Source organism: Microcaecilia unicolor, chromosome 9 (assembly GCF_901765095.1).
Source record: "Microcaecilia unicolor chromosome 9, aMicUni1.1, whole genome shotgun sequence".
NCBI lineage: Eukaryota > Metazoa > Chordata > Amphibia > Gymnophiona > Siphonopidae > Microcaecilia > Microcaecilia unicolor.
The window spans coordinates 129,553,022-129,568,377 of record NC_044039.1 but is presented as its reverse complement, the minus strand read 5'-3'; the positions used below and the strand labels follow the sequence as shown (position 1 = coordinate 129,568,377).

Below are 15,356 nucleotides of genomic sequence, written 5' to 3'. Positions count from 1 at the left end.
TTATCTTTGAAGTGTATTGTTGCCTTTTTGCCAACTTATGTCTTCAATAAAAATATTCAGTTATAAAGATAACACAATGAGTACAAATGTAATTACTGAACTTTAAACACAATCTTAATACTCATTTGTTAAATGATAAAACATACATCCTTAAAAAACTGATGGTGTGCCTTGACAATTTGTGTGCCTTGTCAGTGTGCCACGAAAATAAAAAGGTTGAAAATCATTGGCCTAAAGGTTAGAACAGTAGGCTGAGAACCAGGGAAGTCCTGTTCAAATCCCAGTGCTATGCCACAGAATAGCAGCTGGAACTCATGATCCCCTAAAATGAACTGGGCCATTTTGGGGGGAGTTTATTTCTCTGGAACTTCTGATCCAATTTTGCATGGTTTTGAACTTGATGTATCTTTTACTGTTTTTTTTTTCACTGACATGTCAAGTTTTATCCAATTCCATTAAATCTTTGGATTTGCCCCCAGATAGACAACCATTCTTGGCCTCTTTTATATAAGAAATCCTCCAAACGGTGTAAAATAAGATGGAGGAGAAAATGGAAGGCCTAGTCCCACGTACGAGTACAGCAGAGGATCGTACTGGCATACTGGAAGACAGGTAGGAGGCGCAGTCAATGAAGAAAAAAGTGAAAGAGCTTAATAACCAACTTCTGTTGGGCTGGAAACAGTGGTGTGTTGGAGCCGGCTCGCACCTGCTCACAAGAGCCGGTTGTTAAATTTTTTAACATCTTGCGAGCCGGTGGTTCTGCAGGGCGAGCCGGCTCTGGTAAACGAGGTAAACATGGCAGGAGGGCGCCACAAGCCATGCTTACCCCGTTTACCTGCCTAGGAGGCCAACCATTTGCTGCAAGTATCCTGCAGCTTCCTACCTGTGCTCTCTCCCCACAACTCCAGTCTGAACCTAGTCCTACCATGATGTCAGACGATTGCACTTTCCTTAAAGGGAAAGGTTGACTATTTATGTGCCGGAGGCGCCTCTATTTAATACAGACCCTGCTGCTTTTGATGCTTTAGACACTCTTCAGTGTGCAGTTGCTGTTTCTACATCACAGCCACGGCGAACTAGATCTGACCCTGGCTAAACTGCCATGATGTTCGGAGATTCTGGGCTGGCTAAACCTTCTAATCTGGGGGGGGGGGGGGGGGGGGGGTTTAAATCTTTTTCATTACCTCCGTCCGGCTGCGTCATTGAAAGCCCTGCCCGTCTCTAGCCTTCCCTTTGTGAGTTCTTTCCCTCAGAGTCCCGCCCTCGTGGAAAGAGGAAATGACGTCAGAAGGTGGGACTCTGAGGGAACGAACTCACAAAGGGAAGGCTAGAGATGGGCAGGGCTTTCAATAGCACAGCCGCTTCGATGGAGGTAATCAGGGGAGCGAGGAGAATCGCTGGGTATGGGTGGCTGGAGGGGGGGCGGGCAGGGGAGAATTGCTGGACATGGATGGATGGAGGGCAGGAGAGTGGAGAGTTGCTGGACATGGGTGGATGAAGGAGAGGGCAGGGGGAAGAGGAGAGTTGCTGGACATGGGTGAATGGAGGGGGGGAGAGGAGAGTTGCTGGACATGGGTGGATGGAGGGGAGGGCAGGGGGGAGAGGAGAGTTGCTGGACATGGGTGGATGGAGGGGAGGGCAGGGGGGAGAGGAAAGTTGCAGGACATGGGTGGATGGAGGGGAGGACAGGGGGGAGAGGAGGGGAGGACAGGGGGGAGAGGAGGGTTGCTGGACATGGGTGGATGGAGGAGAGGGCAGGAGAGAGGAGGGTTGCTGGACATGGATGGAGGAACGGGCAGGAGAGAGGAGGGTTGCTGGACATGGATGGAGGAGAGGGAAGGAAGAGAGAAGAAATGCTGGACATGGATGGAGGGGAGAGTGAGGAAGGACATGAGATGAGGGAAAAGGAAGAGAGGAGAAAAACTGCACATGGATGAAGAAAATAGGCAGAAGCTGGATCCACTGGACAGTCAAGACGGAAGGTAAAGAAATAAATGGAAAGGAAGCCCTGGAAACACAGTTAAGAGGACAGATAGCAGCAGAATCGGATACTGGGCCAGCATGATCAGAAAAACAAAGTCACCAGACAACAAAGGTAGAAATAAATCATTTTATTTTCATTATAGTTTTTGGAATATGTCCACTTTGAGAATCAGGTGATCAACATTAAAAGTTCATATTTATTTACTTATTTATGACATTTTATCCCACATTAAACATGAACTAGATTGCAACCTGGGATCATTTAATTTTTTTTTCCTGGACTAATGCATTGCACCCCCAGGCTCTCTCCCCGGCTATAGCCAGCTCTGTAATTTGGGGGGGGGGGGGGGGTGCAGAGGTGGATGCGGGGGCGCAGACGTGGACTGGGGAGAGAGCCTGTTGTTAAACATTTACCAGCACAACCACTGGTTGGAAACAATAATAAATGAAAAACTTGCAAAGCTGTGTAGGCAGGATTGACAACTACTACATATATATGCAATTTAACACAAGAACTAGGGGAGGTCAAAGTCCAAAAAGAAATAAATACTTACTAATTTGGTATATATACTTGTTTTAGTTTGCTCTCTGCTTCAGCTGCTTTCAATCGTTTCTTTAACAAAAAAAAAATTGAAGACAATCAATGAATATTAAAATTTGGATTTTTCAAGAATAATTGAGAACTACAGTACACTGAAATCATGTTTCCCTAATTTGTTCACATAGCAGAAAAAGGATTGAAGAAGGGAGTGCAAATACAAGCTTTTTTACAATGTTCAGGAAGGACTACTTCAGCCTCATTCCCATTAAACTGTTGGCCCTGTATGATACCGTCAAATGAGGTATCAATTGCTGCAAAATGTGGTGCTTAATTTTTTCTTCTACAAAAGAGAATTTATATAATTTATTTAATCTAAAGATAATTAGCTAACATACAATGCTGTAATTTGATTTCTTAAGTAAAATAAGTAGCACGCCATTTCTTATAACAGTCAGCTATTTCTTTGTTAGAATCGTTTTGTAACATATACTTCCAGTATATATTTTATGCAATCTGAATGGGCTCAGTATAACTAGTTGATGGTTTTTCTCTTCCCTTGTCTATAATTAACACTATAGTATTTAAAAAAAGATGTTCAGATTTAGTTAACAAGTATTCTTTAAGGGTTCTGCTTTGTATCTCCCACTTTCTTACCTGTTGAACATATCTGTCTGTTGTTTTCCACATGTAATAATATTCAATTATACTTGTTAAGGATTTCCAAGGTAGCTAGCAAAATAAGATTAAAAAAAAAAGTTAATCAAGACAATATGAGAAACTACTAGATTTGGAAATTCAAAAATTTGCAAAATTAAAAGAGAAACCTGTAGTTTTGTAAATTATGCTAATGTCTGAAGCAACCAGTATCAATGATGAGCTATTAATAATACACTGAAAACAGAAAATTTATAAAATCCCATCATATGACCATTTATTCAAAGCAAAAAAAAAAAAAAAAAGGATGTAGAAGACAACAGTGTGTTATTAGCAATCTTTTAAGATACTTAAGTTGAAAGTATCTTACAAACCCCTGCCCCCTCTCTTTTACAAAGCTGCACGGTAATGCCGACATAGCCAGTTCACTTTGAATGGACGCGGCTTTGAAACAAAAGGGGGTTTTAGATTGGTAACACCATACTGTTGTCTTTACATCCCATTTCTTATACATACTGTGACACAAATGCTTTCACGCAATCTGTGTGCCACAAATTGTGTGCTGACATGGCATCCACCTCAAGAAAGGGTGCATGCATGCAAGTACAAAATCAGAAGACGCTTCAGGATATAGTTTTACATGAAAGGCTCTATCAAAACTTCAAACAGATATTGTATCACACAGTAAGGAAAAATCACTGAACAAGTCCTACTGTTCTTTACCACTTGATGCAATTTTAGACACAATTGCTATTTTGATAAGTGAAAACTACCAAATGAAAAAAATGTGCCCTTAAGGAAAAACTATCTGTGCACTATTTTAAAATAACATCTCTGCCTTTATTAAGTTAAACAGCAAGATCAATCTGTGTTAGGAAGGATCATGATTACTGAGTTTCTGCTGTCATATATATAAAGTTTATACTAAAACCTTATTTAGGGGCCCTTTTACTAAGCCGCAGTAGGGCTACCTCATGCCACAACAACCCTATGCTGGGGTAGTGTGAGTGCCTGGCGGCAGTTCCAAAGTTGATGCACGCAGTTCTCTGTGGCAGAAACACATTTTCTACTTTTTACCATGGGGGGGGGGGGGGGGGGGGGGGAAAGGCATTCCAAGTGGTAATCGGCAGCGCAGCCATATTGCCACATGCTGCCTGATGACCGCATAAGTAGCGCATGAGCCCTTGCTGCTTTCTAAATAGGTGGCAGTAAGGGCTCAGGCAGTAAATAGCCGCATGCTAATTTTAATATTAGAGCGCAGCCATTTACTGCCTCATTTTAAAAAAAGGTCTTTTTTCCTGCCGCAGTAAAAAAAAATGGCCCAGCGCATACCAATTTCACGTAGCAAAACTAGCGCAGGCCACTTTTTACCGCAGCTTAGTAGAAGAGCCCCTTAATGTAAGGCTTGTACTGTTGCAAATTGGTTATAGTGCAAAACTGTACCCAACATCAGGAACCTACAGAAAAAGGTGGCATACGTTTGTAGTATGCTGTAACATAAATGCAATATTATTGGCAAGAGGGCAAAAATGCTTGCCTACACTTGAACTACAAGTCATTATATTTGCATATTCCCTACAACACTTAAGACATTGCTTCTAGATGAACGCAATACTGAATGAGAAAAAGAGAACAGTAAAGACACACGTACATAACGTTTAATACGTTATATAAACAAATAGTGAATAGCAGACCACCATGGGGATCTGTATTGGGAACAATGCTTTTTAACATTTATAAATGATCTGGAAATGAGTGAGGTTATCAAATTTGCAGATGACACAATTATTCCATTGAATGTCATAATTGCATGCAGATTATGAGAAATTGCAGGAGGACCTTACAAAACTGAAAGACTGGGCATACCCTCCACACTGAGACCGCATCCCAAATTCTGGTCGTTGCATCTCAAAAGCAAAAAATGATATAACGAAATTAAAAAAGGTACACGGAAGAGTAATCAAAATGACTAAGGGGATGGAACGCCTCTCACAAGTGAAAAGGCTAAAGAAGTCAGGGCTTTTCAGTTTGGAGAAGAGACGGCTGAAGGGAGAGACGATAGAAATCTATAAAATTCTCAGTGGAATGGAATGTGTAAACGTGATCTGATTGTTTACTTTTCCTCCCAGTCTTCATATTTTTTTAAATATTATGATCTTACATAGGAGTACATTTAAAATAAATAGAAGAAAATATAAATGTCCAGTGGTAAAAGCAGGCAATGCAGTAATATTTAAAAAAAAGATTCTGAGTAATTCATAGAAATATAATCCATAAACCATTATTAAGAAAGACGTGGGGAGAAAAGCCATCCCTGGGGTAAGTAGAATGGAATCTTGCTACTTCTTGGAATTCTGCCCTGTACTTGTGACTTTAATTGGCCACTGACAGAAACAGGATACTGGACTTCAAAGATCTTTGCTCTGGCCCAATATGGCAACTTATTTTCTTAAACAAAGAAAAAGGTAATCTCCCAACGCAAGAAGCAGTGGAGGATTACCAATAAAGAAGCGGGGAGGACCAATTCAATTCTAACATGGGGTAAATAAAAGAAATTTATTGCAATGTCCATAAAAAATAAAACCGACTCAAATGTAAATCCACAAAATCAATACACTTACAGGCTCATTTTCAAAGCACTTAGCCTCCCAAAGTTCCATAGAAACCTATGGAACTTAGCCTCCCAAAGTGCTTTGAAAATATGCCTCTTAATATGCCATCATTAGTCAGAAAAACTTCCACATTTTTTTACTGCAGTAACAAGCAGGCTTAAACTCAAAAATTTGTTGGTATATACTGTAGCAGCACATAATACAAAAAACAGCGGCACTTAACTGACAGGGCAAAATGCTCTATGGAGCCCTTTGTTTCACTTGAAAAGGCTTCCTCAGGAGCTGCCACTTAAGGCACAAAGGTGGCAGTTTTCATTGAAACAACATGCCTTAAGTGGTGGCTCCTGAGGAAGTTTTTCCAAGTGAAATGGAGGTCTCCATCAAGCAGTTAAGTGCCACTGTTCTTTTATTGTGTGCTGCTACAGTATATACCAAAACCTTTTTGAGGTTAAGTCTGCTTGTAACTGCAATAAAAAATGTGGAAGTTTTTCTGACTAATGATGGCATATAAAGTGTATTGCTTTTCTGCTAATGTACAGCACTTAGTGTTGCCCTGAAGCTTTTTCCTACCCACATATTATCTCTAATATTATGATATGTTGGATTTGATTAAAGTAATTTATGAATTTACTTTTGAGTCCTGTTTGAATACATTTAAATCCTTTACATTTTTTTGACGTAGTTACTTAAAAAATAAAAACCACATAAAGATAGAATCGAAGCAGATCTGTGTTTCAGAGCAGAGCTCCCCTCCTCAGGAGTCAACAATTCAATGATGGAGATTGTGGACTTCTAGAAGTATGCTGCAATGAATCATGAAAGATCTTCTAGATCATGAATAATCCTCTGAAATGCAGCTCACCCACAGCGCAAATAGCTTTGACAGAATAGTTTATATCTTTCATATTGTTTTTACTACAGTGGTATGTGCATTTTAGCATGTGTTTTTAAATATATTGTGAAAATCTGAAGCCCACAATCTCCAGAACTGAACTGTTAACTCCTGAGGTGGGCATCTCTGAACCAAACCGCATATCTGTGCTAAGTCTACCTTCATGTGGTTTTTATTTTAAGGACATTACAATAATTTTCTTTTATTTACCCATGGTGGAATTGAATTGGTCCTCTCCCACTCCTTTTATTTGGTTTACGACTTATTTTCTTATACATTAGTGTACCTTAATAACTCTTTTGACAAGGGAGGTGTCCTGAAAGAAGCTTATGGCTAAGTTGGGATGGGTTTTGAAAAGTGACCTTTCTTCTTTACCTGTCCCTTCAGATCACTGGGCTCAAGAGGAGAAGCAGGGCTTGGGGGTAGTGGATGACTGGAAGAATGAAGGCTTAGGGCTCATGAGAGGAGGTCTAAAAAGTGCTCCTATTGAGCAGTGTTGCAGTGTAGAGATTAGGGAAGGTCACTTCCTTCAACCCCCTGTTTTTGGTGTCTCCCCTAAAGCAAAACTGGCAAGGGGTACTGGGTGCTGTGACAGCTTTGGTAGAAAAAAGACGGAGAAATTAGGTCTTACCTGTTATTTTCTTCCCTTTAGTCGTACCACACCAGTCCAGGAACTTGTGGGTTGTTGTGTCCATTGACCAGCAGACTGAGATAGAAAGTACAGAATTACTACTAATAATAATCATTTCTGCAGTGCTACAGACATTATATGCAGGTACTTTCCCTGTTCCTAGTAGGCTCACAAACTAAGCTGTTTTTTCGGTACCTGGGTCAAAAGAGATTAAGTGACGTGCCCAGGGTCACAAGGAGCTGTAGTAGGAATCGAACCCAATTCCTCAGGATTTCATCTCACTGCATAACCATTAGGCTACTCTTACTGTCTAAATAAAAAAAGAGAGGATGAGAAGAAACAGATCTAGAAAGGAGGGCAGGGAGATGGACTGGCCTGCTGCAACTAAGGGAAAGAAAATTAGCAGCTAAGACCTAATTTCTCCTTCTCTAGCATCAGCCCAAACCAGTCCAGGTACGTGTGGGATGTAACAAAGCAGTCCTCAAGGTGGGATAGAAACAGATATCCCTACCCTAATCAATGAAGCTCTAAATCTGCTTCTTCTCTAACAGCCATATCCAAGCGATAATGCTTTTCAAAAGCATGCAGAGATGACCAGGTTGCTGTCTTCCAAATGTCCAAAGGTGAAACTGCATGATATTCCACCTAAGAAGAGGCCACTCCCCATGTGCAGTGAGCTTTTAATTTCAGTGATGGCTGCTTTCTTACTAAAAGAAAAGCAAAAGAAATCATTTATTTCAATCAACGAGCAATGTAGCTTTCAAAGCAAACTGTCCTTTACTAATCTTACCAAAAAGAACAATCTATCAAATCTAAGAAAATAATTAGTGACTTCCAAGATACTTGATATAAGGACAGCTTTTATAAAGTAAATGTGAGGATGAAAAATCAGAAGGACACTCCTGTTTCTGAAAGGAAGGAAGATTAACATCTTTATTTAAAAGGAATATTGAAACTACCTTAGGGGGAAAAGGAAGGAACGGGAAAATAGAGACTCCTGCTTAAGAAAAGGATCCCTGTAAGAAAGAGCTTGAAGCTTATGACACTCACCTAGCAGAAGAAACTTCTACCAAAAATATAATTTTCATGAGAAGACCTTTGATCGTTGCTTTTTTCAAAGGCCCAAAATGTTGCTATCATCAGCTATGGAGGAGAAACAAAAATCAAATCCTACAATGGCCAAGAATGAAATTGCGCATATATAACCATAAAGAAGTGCTCCTTTCAAAGACTGAAGAAATGAGAAACTTGCCATTCTTCCTGGTTGCCATCAAGTTCAGGAGTGGATTCTGCCAGCAATTTTCTCAAATCAAAGGCTTCAAAAGTTAATTCCCTCTCTCCTGGATCTAGAAAGTGCCTGCTGAGGAAATCTGCCTGAAGATTCTGATTTCCTGTTATGTGAGTTACTAAAACATTGCTGAGGTGCTTCTCTACCCAAGCAAAGAGAAGATGAGCTTCCAGAGCCATCTGAGCACTCCAGGGCCTCCTTTTCCGTTGAATAAGCCACCACTGTGGCACTATCTAACACAACTCTCAACGATTTGTCCATCAGATGCTTGTCTAAGGCTAGAAGGGCTATGTGAACTGTGTTCAATTCTAATCAGTTGATCAACCAGGGCGCTTCTGTTAAGGACAACTTCCCCATGTGGTTCTTAAGATGTGCTCCCCAGATGAAAAGACTGGTGTCTGTGGTGATCCCCACCCAATTTGACATCTACAAGGGAATCCCTTTCAAAAGGCTGACAGTCTGAAGCCACCATCTCATACTGCGCCTTGGTCAAACAATCCAGGGCAATCAGACGTCATAGGACTGGCAAAGCGGGGACCAACGAATGAGCAGTGACTGCTGTAGAGGTCTCATTTGTACTTTTGCCCACAGTACTAGCTTCAACATTGTAGCCATGGAACTTGCATGTAAGCTCAGGCACAAGGGCTGTGTTGCTGAAGAAGTTTGAACTGCGACTGGAGGTTCTGCATCCTGAGAATCAGGAGAAACACTCATGACTGATGAATATCGAATAGAACTCCGAAATATTCCAATGACTGAGAAGGAACAAGATTGCTCTTTTCAAAGTTGATAATCCAGTTCAGACTCTGCAGGAGGTGTTATAATCGAGAAGTGACTCAAACTCTCCCAGAGAGAAGACACCCTGATCAACCAATTGTTAAGGATGGATTTTTATTCCGTCTTGATGAAGAAAGGCCACAACTACAAACATTACCTTGGAAAAAGGTTCAGGAGACAGTCGTCAAACCAAAATGGCATCACTTGAAACTGAAAATGTTGGCCAAGAACTGCAAACCTGATGTGGAGGCGAAATAGAAATGTGGAAGTAAGCCTCTGAGATTTAGGGTATTGAGAAATTCCCCCAGATGAACCAATGCTATTATCTAATGCAACACCTACATCCTAAAATGAGAGACTCAAAGACACTGGTTTGCTTTTCTGAGATATAGAATGGGTCAAAAACTTCTTTCTTGTCTAGAACCACTTCTTTTTCAAAGGATTCTTGCAAGGAGACTCCAAGAAGATTCTGCAATGAGGCGTGGAAACTTATAATTTGTAATCCTCTCTGATGATTTCCAAACACCATTGGTCTGGTTATCCTAGTCCATTGCTGGAAGAAACTTGTAGGACATCTAATCACTACCTCTTAAGGAATGAACTCAAATACCCTCATTATATGGCTCTAGAGGCATTAGTGGGATGGGATCCTTGAGACCAAGACTTCTTATCCTCCTGAAAGGAAGGCTGTCTTGACTGGAAATGAATCCATTGGGAATAATTTGAATTGCCAGGTCTATAGCGATGAACTCCCTAAAGTTTGGCCAACTAGAAACTCTGGAAGAGGACTTAGACTTATCTTCTGCTAACTTACGTGGCTTAACCTCACCGACTTCATTAATAATTTTATCTAATTCTTCTCTGAAAAGAAACTTGCTTTTCTATGGAAGCTTACTGAGACAAGTTATAGAAACCACATCAGCTGACCAGTTCCTCCACCAAAGAAACCTATGACCTGTCACAGAAAGAACCACACAGAGCCAGAACCCTAAGCAAATCATAAAGAACATCCACCAAATAAGCTAAACCTACCTCTAAACTCAGCATGTAATCCAGATGAAGCCCTTGACCTTGTTCCATGTCAGAATTGTGCTGAATACAATGGAGACAAGCTCTTGCTAAATAAGAGCAACAGACCGAAGCCTGAAGCCCAAGGACACTGATATCAAAAGAAAAACTTTTGTGCTGATTCTATCTTCCGATTTTGCTAATATTTTAAGGCTATGCCTCCCTCAACAGGAATAGTAGTCTTCTTTGTGACTGCTGTAATCACAGCATTTATTTTAGGCTGCAGAAATGTTTCCTTGTCAGCAGGAAGCAACGGGTACAGCCTAGACATAGCTCTGCCTACCTTTAAACCAGAGTCAGATAATTTCAGCTGAATGGGATTCTCCTAAGATTCAGGCATTGGGAAGGTATTAGGAGGACCCTTAAAACCCCCTCAAATTGTGCTTGTGATTAAGAGAGGATGTTCATCTTTTTGAAATAAGCACAGCACCTTGGAGACAGTCTTCAGCAGCTACTTCTCCTTTCTCTAAAGGTTCTCTGAGGTAGGAAGATCTGGAAGCTAAGGAAGGTCAGAAACCTTAGAATGTAGGGAAACTATCTACAGTCTAATCTCTCTCTCTTGGAAAGAGCAGAATCCTGACAAGGAGAAAAACTGAACAGAATTCTGTGATTGACTTCATTAAATAGGCTTGGTGCAAAGAAATAATAAAATCCAGAAAGAAAATAGTTGAGAAATTCTGCAAGGAAGAAAGGTCTGCAAAATCTCAGTGCTCTGAGGTTGAAATCGCTGATTCTACAGAATTCCCCGAGCAGCTGGAGAAGCAGAGAGAGGAACTGCATGGGAATTCAAAATGGCTGCTGCATCCACAATTTCTGATATCTGAAGAGACCCCAGCGATGAAGGGGAAGGATTCTGAAGAAAAGACCCAAAGTACCATCACTCAGGTCATATTTGCTAACTTAAATTTAGCTGGCCTACAAGCTGCAGAAGGCCCTAACAAAGTGTGTCTCGAACCACAATGAGAACAGTGTCAGGACTGCTGGACATACTTAGATTAATATGAAACCAGCTTCTGATAACTCTCCCCTCCCTCAGGAATCCCTGAGGATGGCAGATGGACCAAATGTTGCCCAGCTGCCTGCTAGGAGCTGCAGAGTAAAGCATCCACCACCACCAGCTGGAGATAGGATAGGATATTGAACTATTGTAGCTGCACAGTTTCCTTACAAGGCACAGCACAATTTTGTACTCTCTATTGCCACCTGCTGGTTGATGGACACATGAACCCACAAGTTCCTGCACTGGTCTGGTGCTGACACTAAGGAAATCCATGTTTTTAAAATGGTTGCCATTTCATAAAAGATGTTCATATACTGCCACAGACACATTTATGTTCGTGTGTTGCCCCATTGATATTTTAGATACCTATTTTTCTAACATGGATGTTCACGCTGTACATAAGTGGCACATGAATGTCCATTTCCATTCACGAAAGGTATCTGCATGCACTACCTCCACTGCATGCAAATCTCTCTCAAGCATATTCACTGAGGATATCCTGAAAATCTGACTGGCTGAGGTGCCTCCAGGACCAGGTTTGGAAACCACTGGTCTACTAGATCAAGGATGTCAAACTGCAATAATGGGGGGGGGGGGGGGGGGGGGGGGAGATGGGGTAAAATTACAGAGATTGCTTTAACTGGAAATTACTTGAAAAAAAAAAAAGTATCTTCTTTCTCTCTTGTCTTTACCCCTTAATAACTGGGATTATGCAACTTGAAATAGTATTTTGACATTTACTTACCAAGTAGATGCACCAATGTGATGCAGTTTTAATTGCTACAATATTATCTAATCTATAATCTTTCCCCAGTTTTAAATCTGCCTTGCCTGTGCTGTGAATGAAGTTTTACGTTGCCATCTCACCTGGAGCAGATTTAAGGAAGTCCTTTGTATATGAATATTTTGGGTTCAGTCAATTGTAACTGTGATTGAATCTTGTAGAATTAATGTGAATCTGTTATAATCTTGCTTTGACTTCCTTGACTGCAGTAAGGAAAGGGGGAGGAAATGAGAAAACAGGGACTCACACTGAACTGACTTAAACATTGACTTTAACTTGCTTTGATAACTCATACTATTTGTTTCAAGTGATGCTTTCTTTATGTGTATAAAGATGAACAGTACAGTTGCACCAAAAGTTGTTTTTTTTTTGTGTTGCTGTTCTACACATGAAATGGTATCTTAGATTAAGCCTTTTTTTGCTTCTTTTTTATTTCAGCTTTTAAATTTGAGGTTACAGTTTGAAATTAGTGCCTACATCCTGTTTTTACTTGCAGGGAAAGATAACAGAATTGCAATAATATGAGGTCTGTTGGGAAAAGATTTTAAGATTTCAGTGCTGTATGGCTCTAGCATGGATGTTAAATTCTAAGCTATAATGTGATCTTTATATTCTGATTCTACCTTTCAGTGTCTTATTCTGAATTTTTAAATTGTCTTTATAACTGTGTTTGTATATCTGTATTTCTCCATTTCAACATACATTAAAGCAAATATGCACTGGATTATTGTCTCACATAGTTACCGATATAAAGCAAATTATAGAATGAGAGGTAATACCAACTAAATTTATGGGAACTGGAAAATTCTGTTAGGTGTCACAATAGTTTTGAAATTATGAAAGATCAAGAATTAATACCACATTTTAAATGTTTTGCACAGCTAAATCAGGATGCGTATGTACATTTTACCTTTCATACAAGTCTAATTTGTCTTCCATAAATGAAGTTGTGTCCATATGATGACTTTTTTGTGGCAAATCCTTTGCACAGTTGTTTAATTCAGCAAGCCACAATGTCAGAAGTTTAAAGTTATGCTTTGAATTGTATGGAGTGAAACTAAAAAGGAGCTGGAGGACTTGGCAGTAACCCCGCCCCCCCATCCTTGGAGAAAATCTGTGTTGAAGAATTGTGCAAGCAGGAGCTTTTGCCAAAATATTTATTGTGATTATGGTTAAGGTGGTTTCAGAAAATTGTATTGGTAACAAGAAATGCGATTTATTGCAATTTGTTAGTTGCCATTGTGAGAGTCATGATAACAACAAAACAATAGCAAATTGACATGGCAGGGATAAGATGGATGTCAGCAAAACACAAATGATGCTATGTTAGGCAGTATGCTTAAAAAGGAATAAGGCTGCAGGTTGATAAGAAGGTATGAGTAAAGGGAGATGCCAATGTAAATTATGATATGAACCCTAAGGATAGGCAAGAATTGTAAATAATTTTATTTCAGTTAGCAAAGTAAAGAGGTGGGACTTTTTATACCCTGTAAATACAGTGAAACGTTTTAAAAATTATATATACATAAAACTGATTCAATGAAATTCAAGGGAACTGGGATGCTACCAAAGCCAATAAGGATACTAAACAGAGTGAGGACAGAGGAAAAGAGGACACAAAGCTACTAACCTATTTTAAAGGAACTTAGGGAAATTCTAGTGGCTCCACTGGCTGAACTTTTTAATGGTTCTCTAGAGTTAGAGTGGTCCCCGGAAGACTGAATTAAGAGCAGATGTGGTCCCTCTCAACAAAAACAAAAGTAAGGAAGTGGTTCGGAACTAGAGGCTGGTATATCTGACTTCTGTGGTAAGTAAATTAATGGAAATATTTTTAAGACAGAGAATAGTAACGTTTTTGGAATCCAGTGAATTACAGAACCCAAGGCAGCATGGTGTCACTAGAGGTAGATCTTGTCAGGTCTGTAGACAACATGAGTCCTAGATTTCAAACACACTGACTTTAGTAAAATGAGGGAATTCCTAAGAAAGAGCTAATGGGCTAGGTCCCAGGAGGATATACAAGAAGTAGAAAGGCAGTGGTCTAGGCTGAAAGGAGCTATAAATATGGCTACTAACCTTTTAAGGAGAGTAAATAAAAGCAACAGAAAAAGGAAACCTGGTTCTCCAAGCAAGTGGCTGAGAAAATATAGGCTAAAGAGTTGGCATTCATGAAATATAGGAAAACTGAAGAACAGGAACACAGAGATGAATGGGAGGAACAGAGAGAGGAATGCCAGGGAGGTTCTGGAAGTCAAATTTAGGCTCTTAGGTAGAAAGCTGAAGTCCAGATTCTCCAGGGTAGCATTTTCAGAGATGCTCCCCATTCCACTCGCAAGACCCAAAAGGCAGGCAGAGTTCCGAAGTCTCAATGCGTGGTTGAGACGATGATGCAGGGATGAGGAATTTAGATTTGTTAGGAACTGGACGACATTCTGGGAAAGGGGAAGACTGTAAACTAGAATGGAGGGGAAATCCGACAATCAACCAAGGAGTGCATGGTTCGGTGTGGAGTATCCTTGAAGGATACTATTGAACCAGGAAATTTAGGGAATCCCAGAACAGAGGTTTCAACAATGCTGAAAGGAAGCCAGCTGTGCTTAATGAGAGAGCAAGATAAAGGATGCACATTATCCTCTTAAAAGCAGCTTGTAGATCAAAGGAAAAAAAACACAATTTGAAGTGCCTCTATACAAATGCTAGAAGCCTAAAAATTAAGATGGGAGAGTTAGAATATATAGCACTAAATGATGAGGCAGATATAATAGGCATCTCAGAGACTTGGTGGAAAGAGGACAATCAATAGGACACTGTGTTAGCAGCGTACAAATTGTATCGTAATGAAAGAGAAGATCAAATTGGAGGGGGGTTGCGCTATATATTAAAGAGGGAATTGAGTCAAATAAAATAAACATTCCACGTGACACAGATAGCAGTGTGGAATCATTACAGATAGAAATTCCATGTGTGAAAGGAAGGCGTATTCTTGTAGGGCTATACTACCGTCCGCCAGGACAGAACGAACAAACGGATGAAGAAATGTTTACAGAGATTAGGTGAGCTGGAAAATTGGGCAACGCTATAATAATGGGTGATTCCAATAACCCCCGATATTGACTGGATAAGTTA

The 15,356-nt window shown here is 40.2% G+C and overlaps 1 protein-coding gene across 3 annotated transcripts in view; it reads right to left on the bottom strand.

Moving 5' to 3' along the window:
• Positions 1–15,356, bottom strand: part of MTA1 (metastasis associated 1) — a 537,170-nt gene that overhangs the window by 195,968 nt on the left and 325,846 nt on the right. For all 3 annotated transcript variants that reach the window (XM_030214000.1, XM_030214002.1, XM_030214001.1), the window contains 2 exons: positions 3,179–3,253; positions 2,538–2,596 (listed from right to left, as the gene is read on the bottom strand). In XM_030214000.1, coding sequence (XP_030069860.1) covers positions 2,538–2,596; positions 3,179–3,253 — 134 coding nt within the window. The remainder of the gene's footprint in view (positions 1–2,537; positions 2,597–3,178; positions 3,254–15,356) is intronic.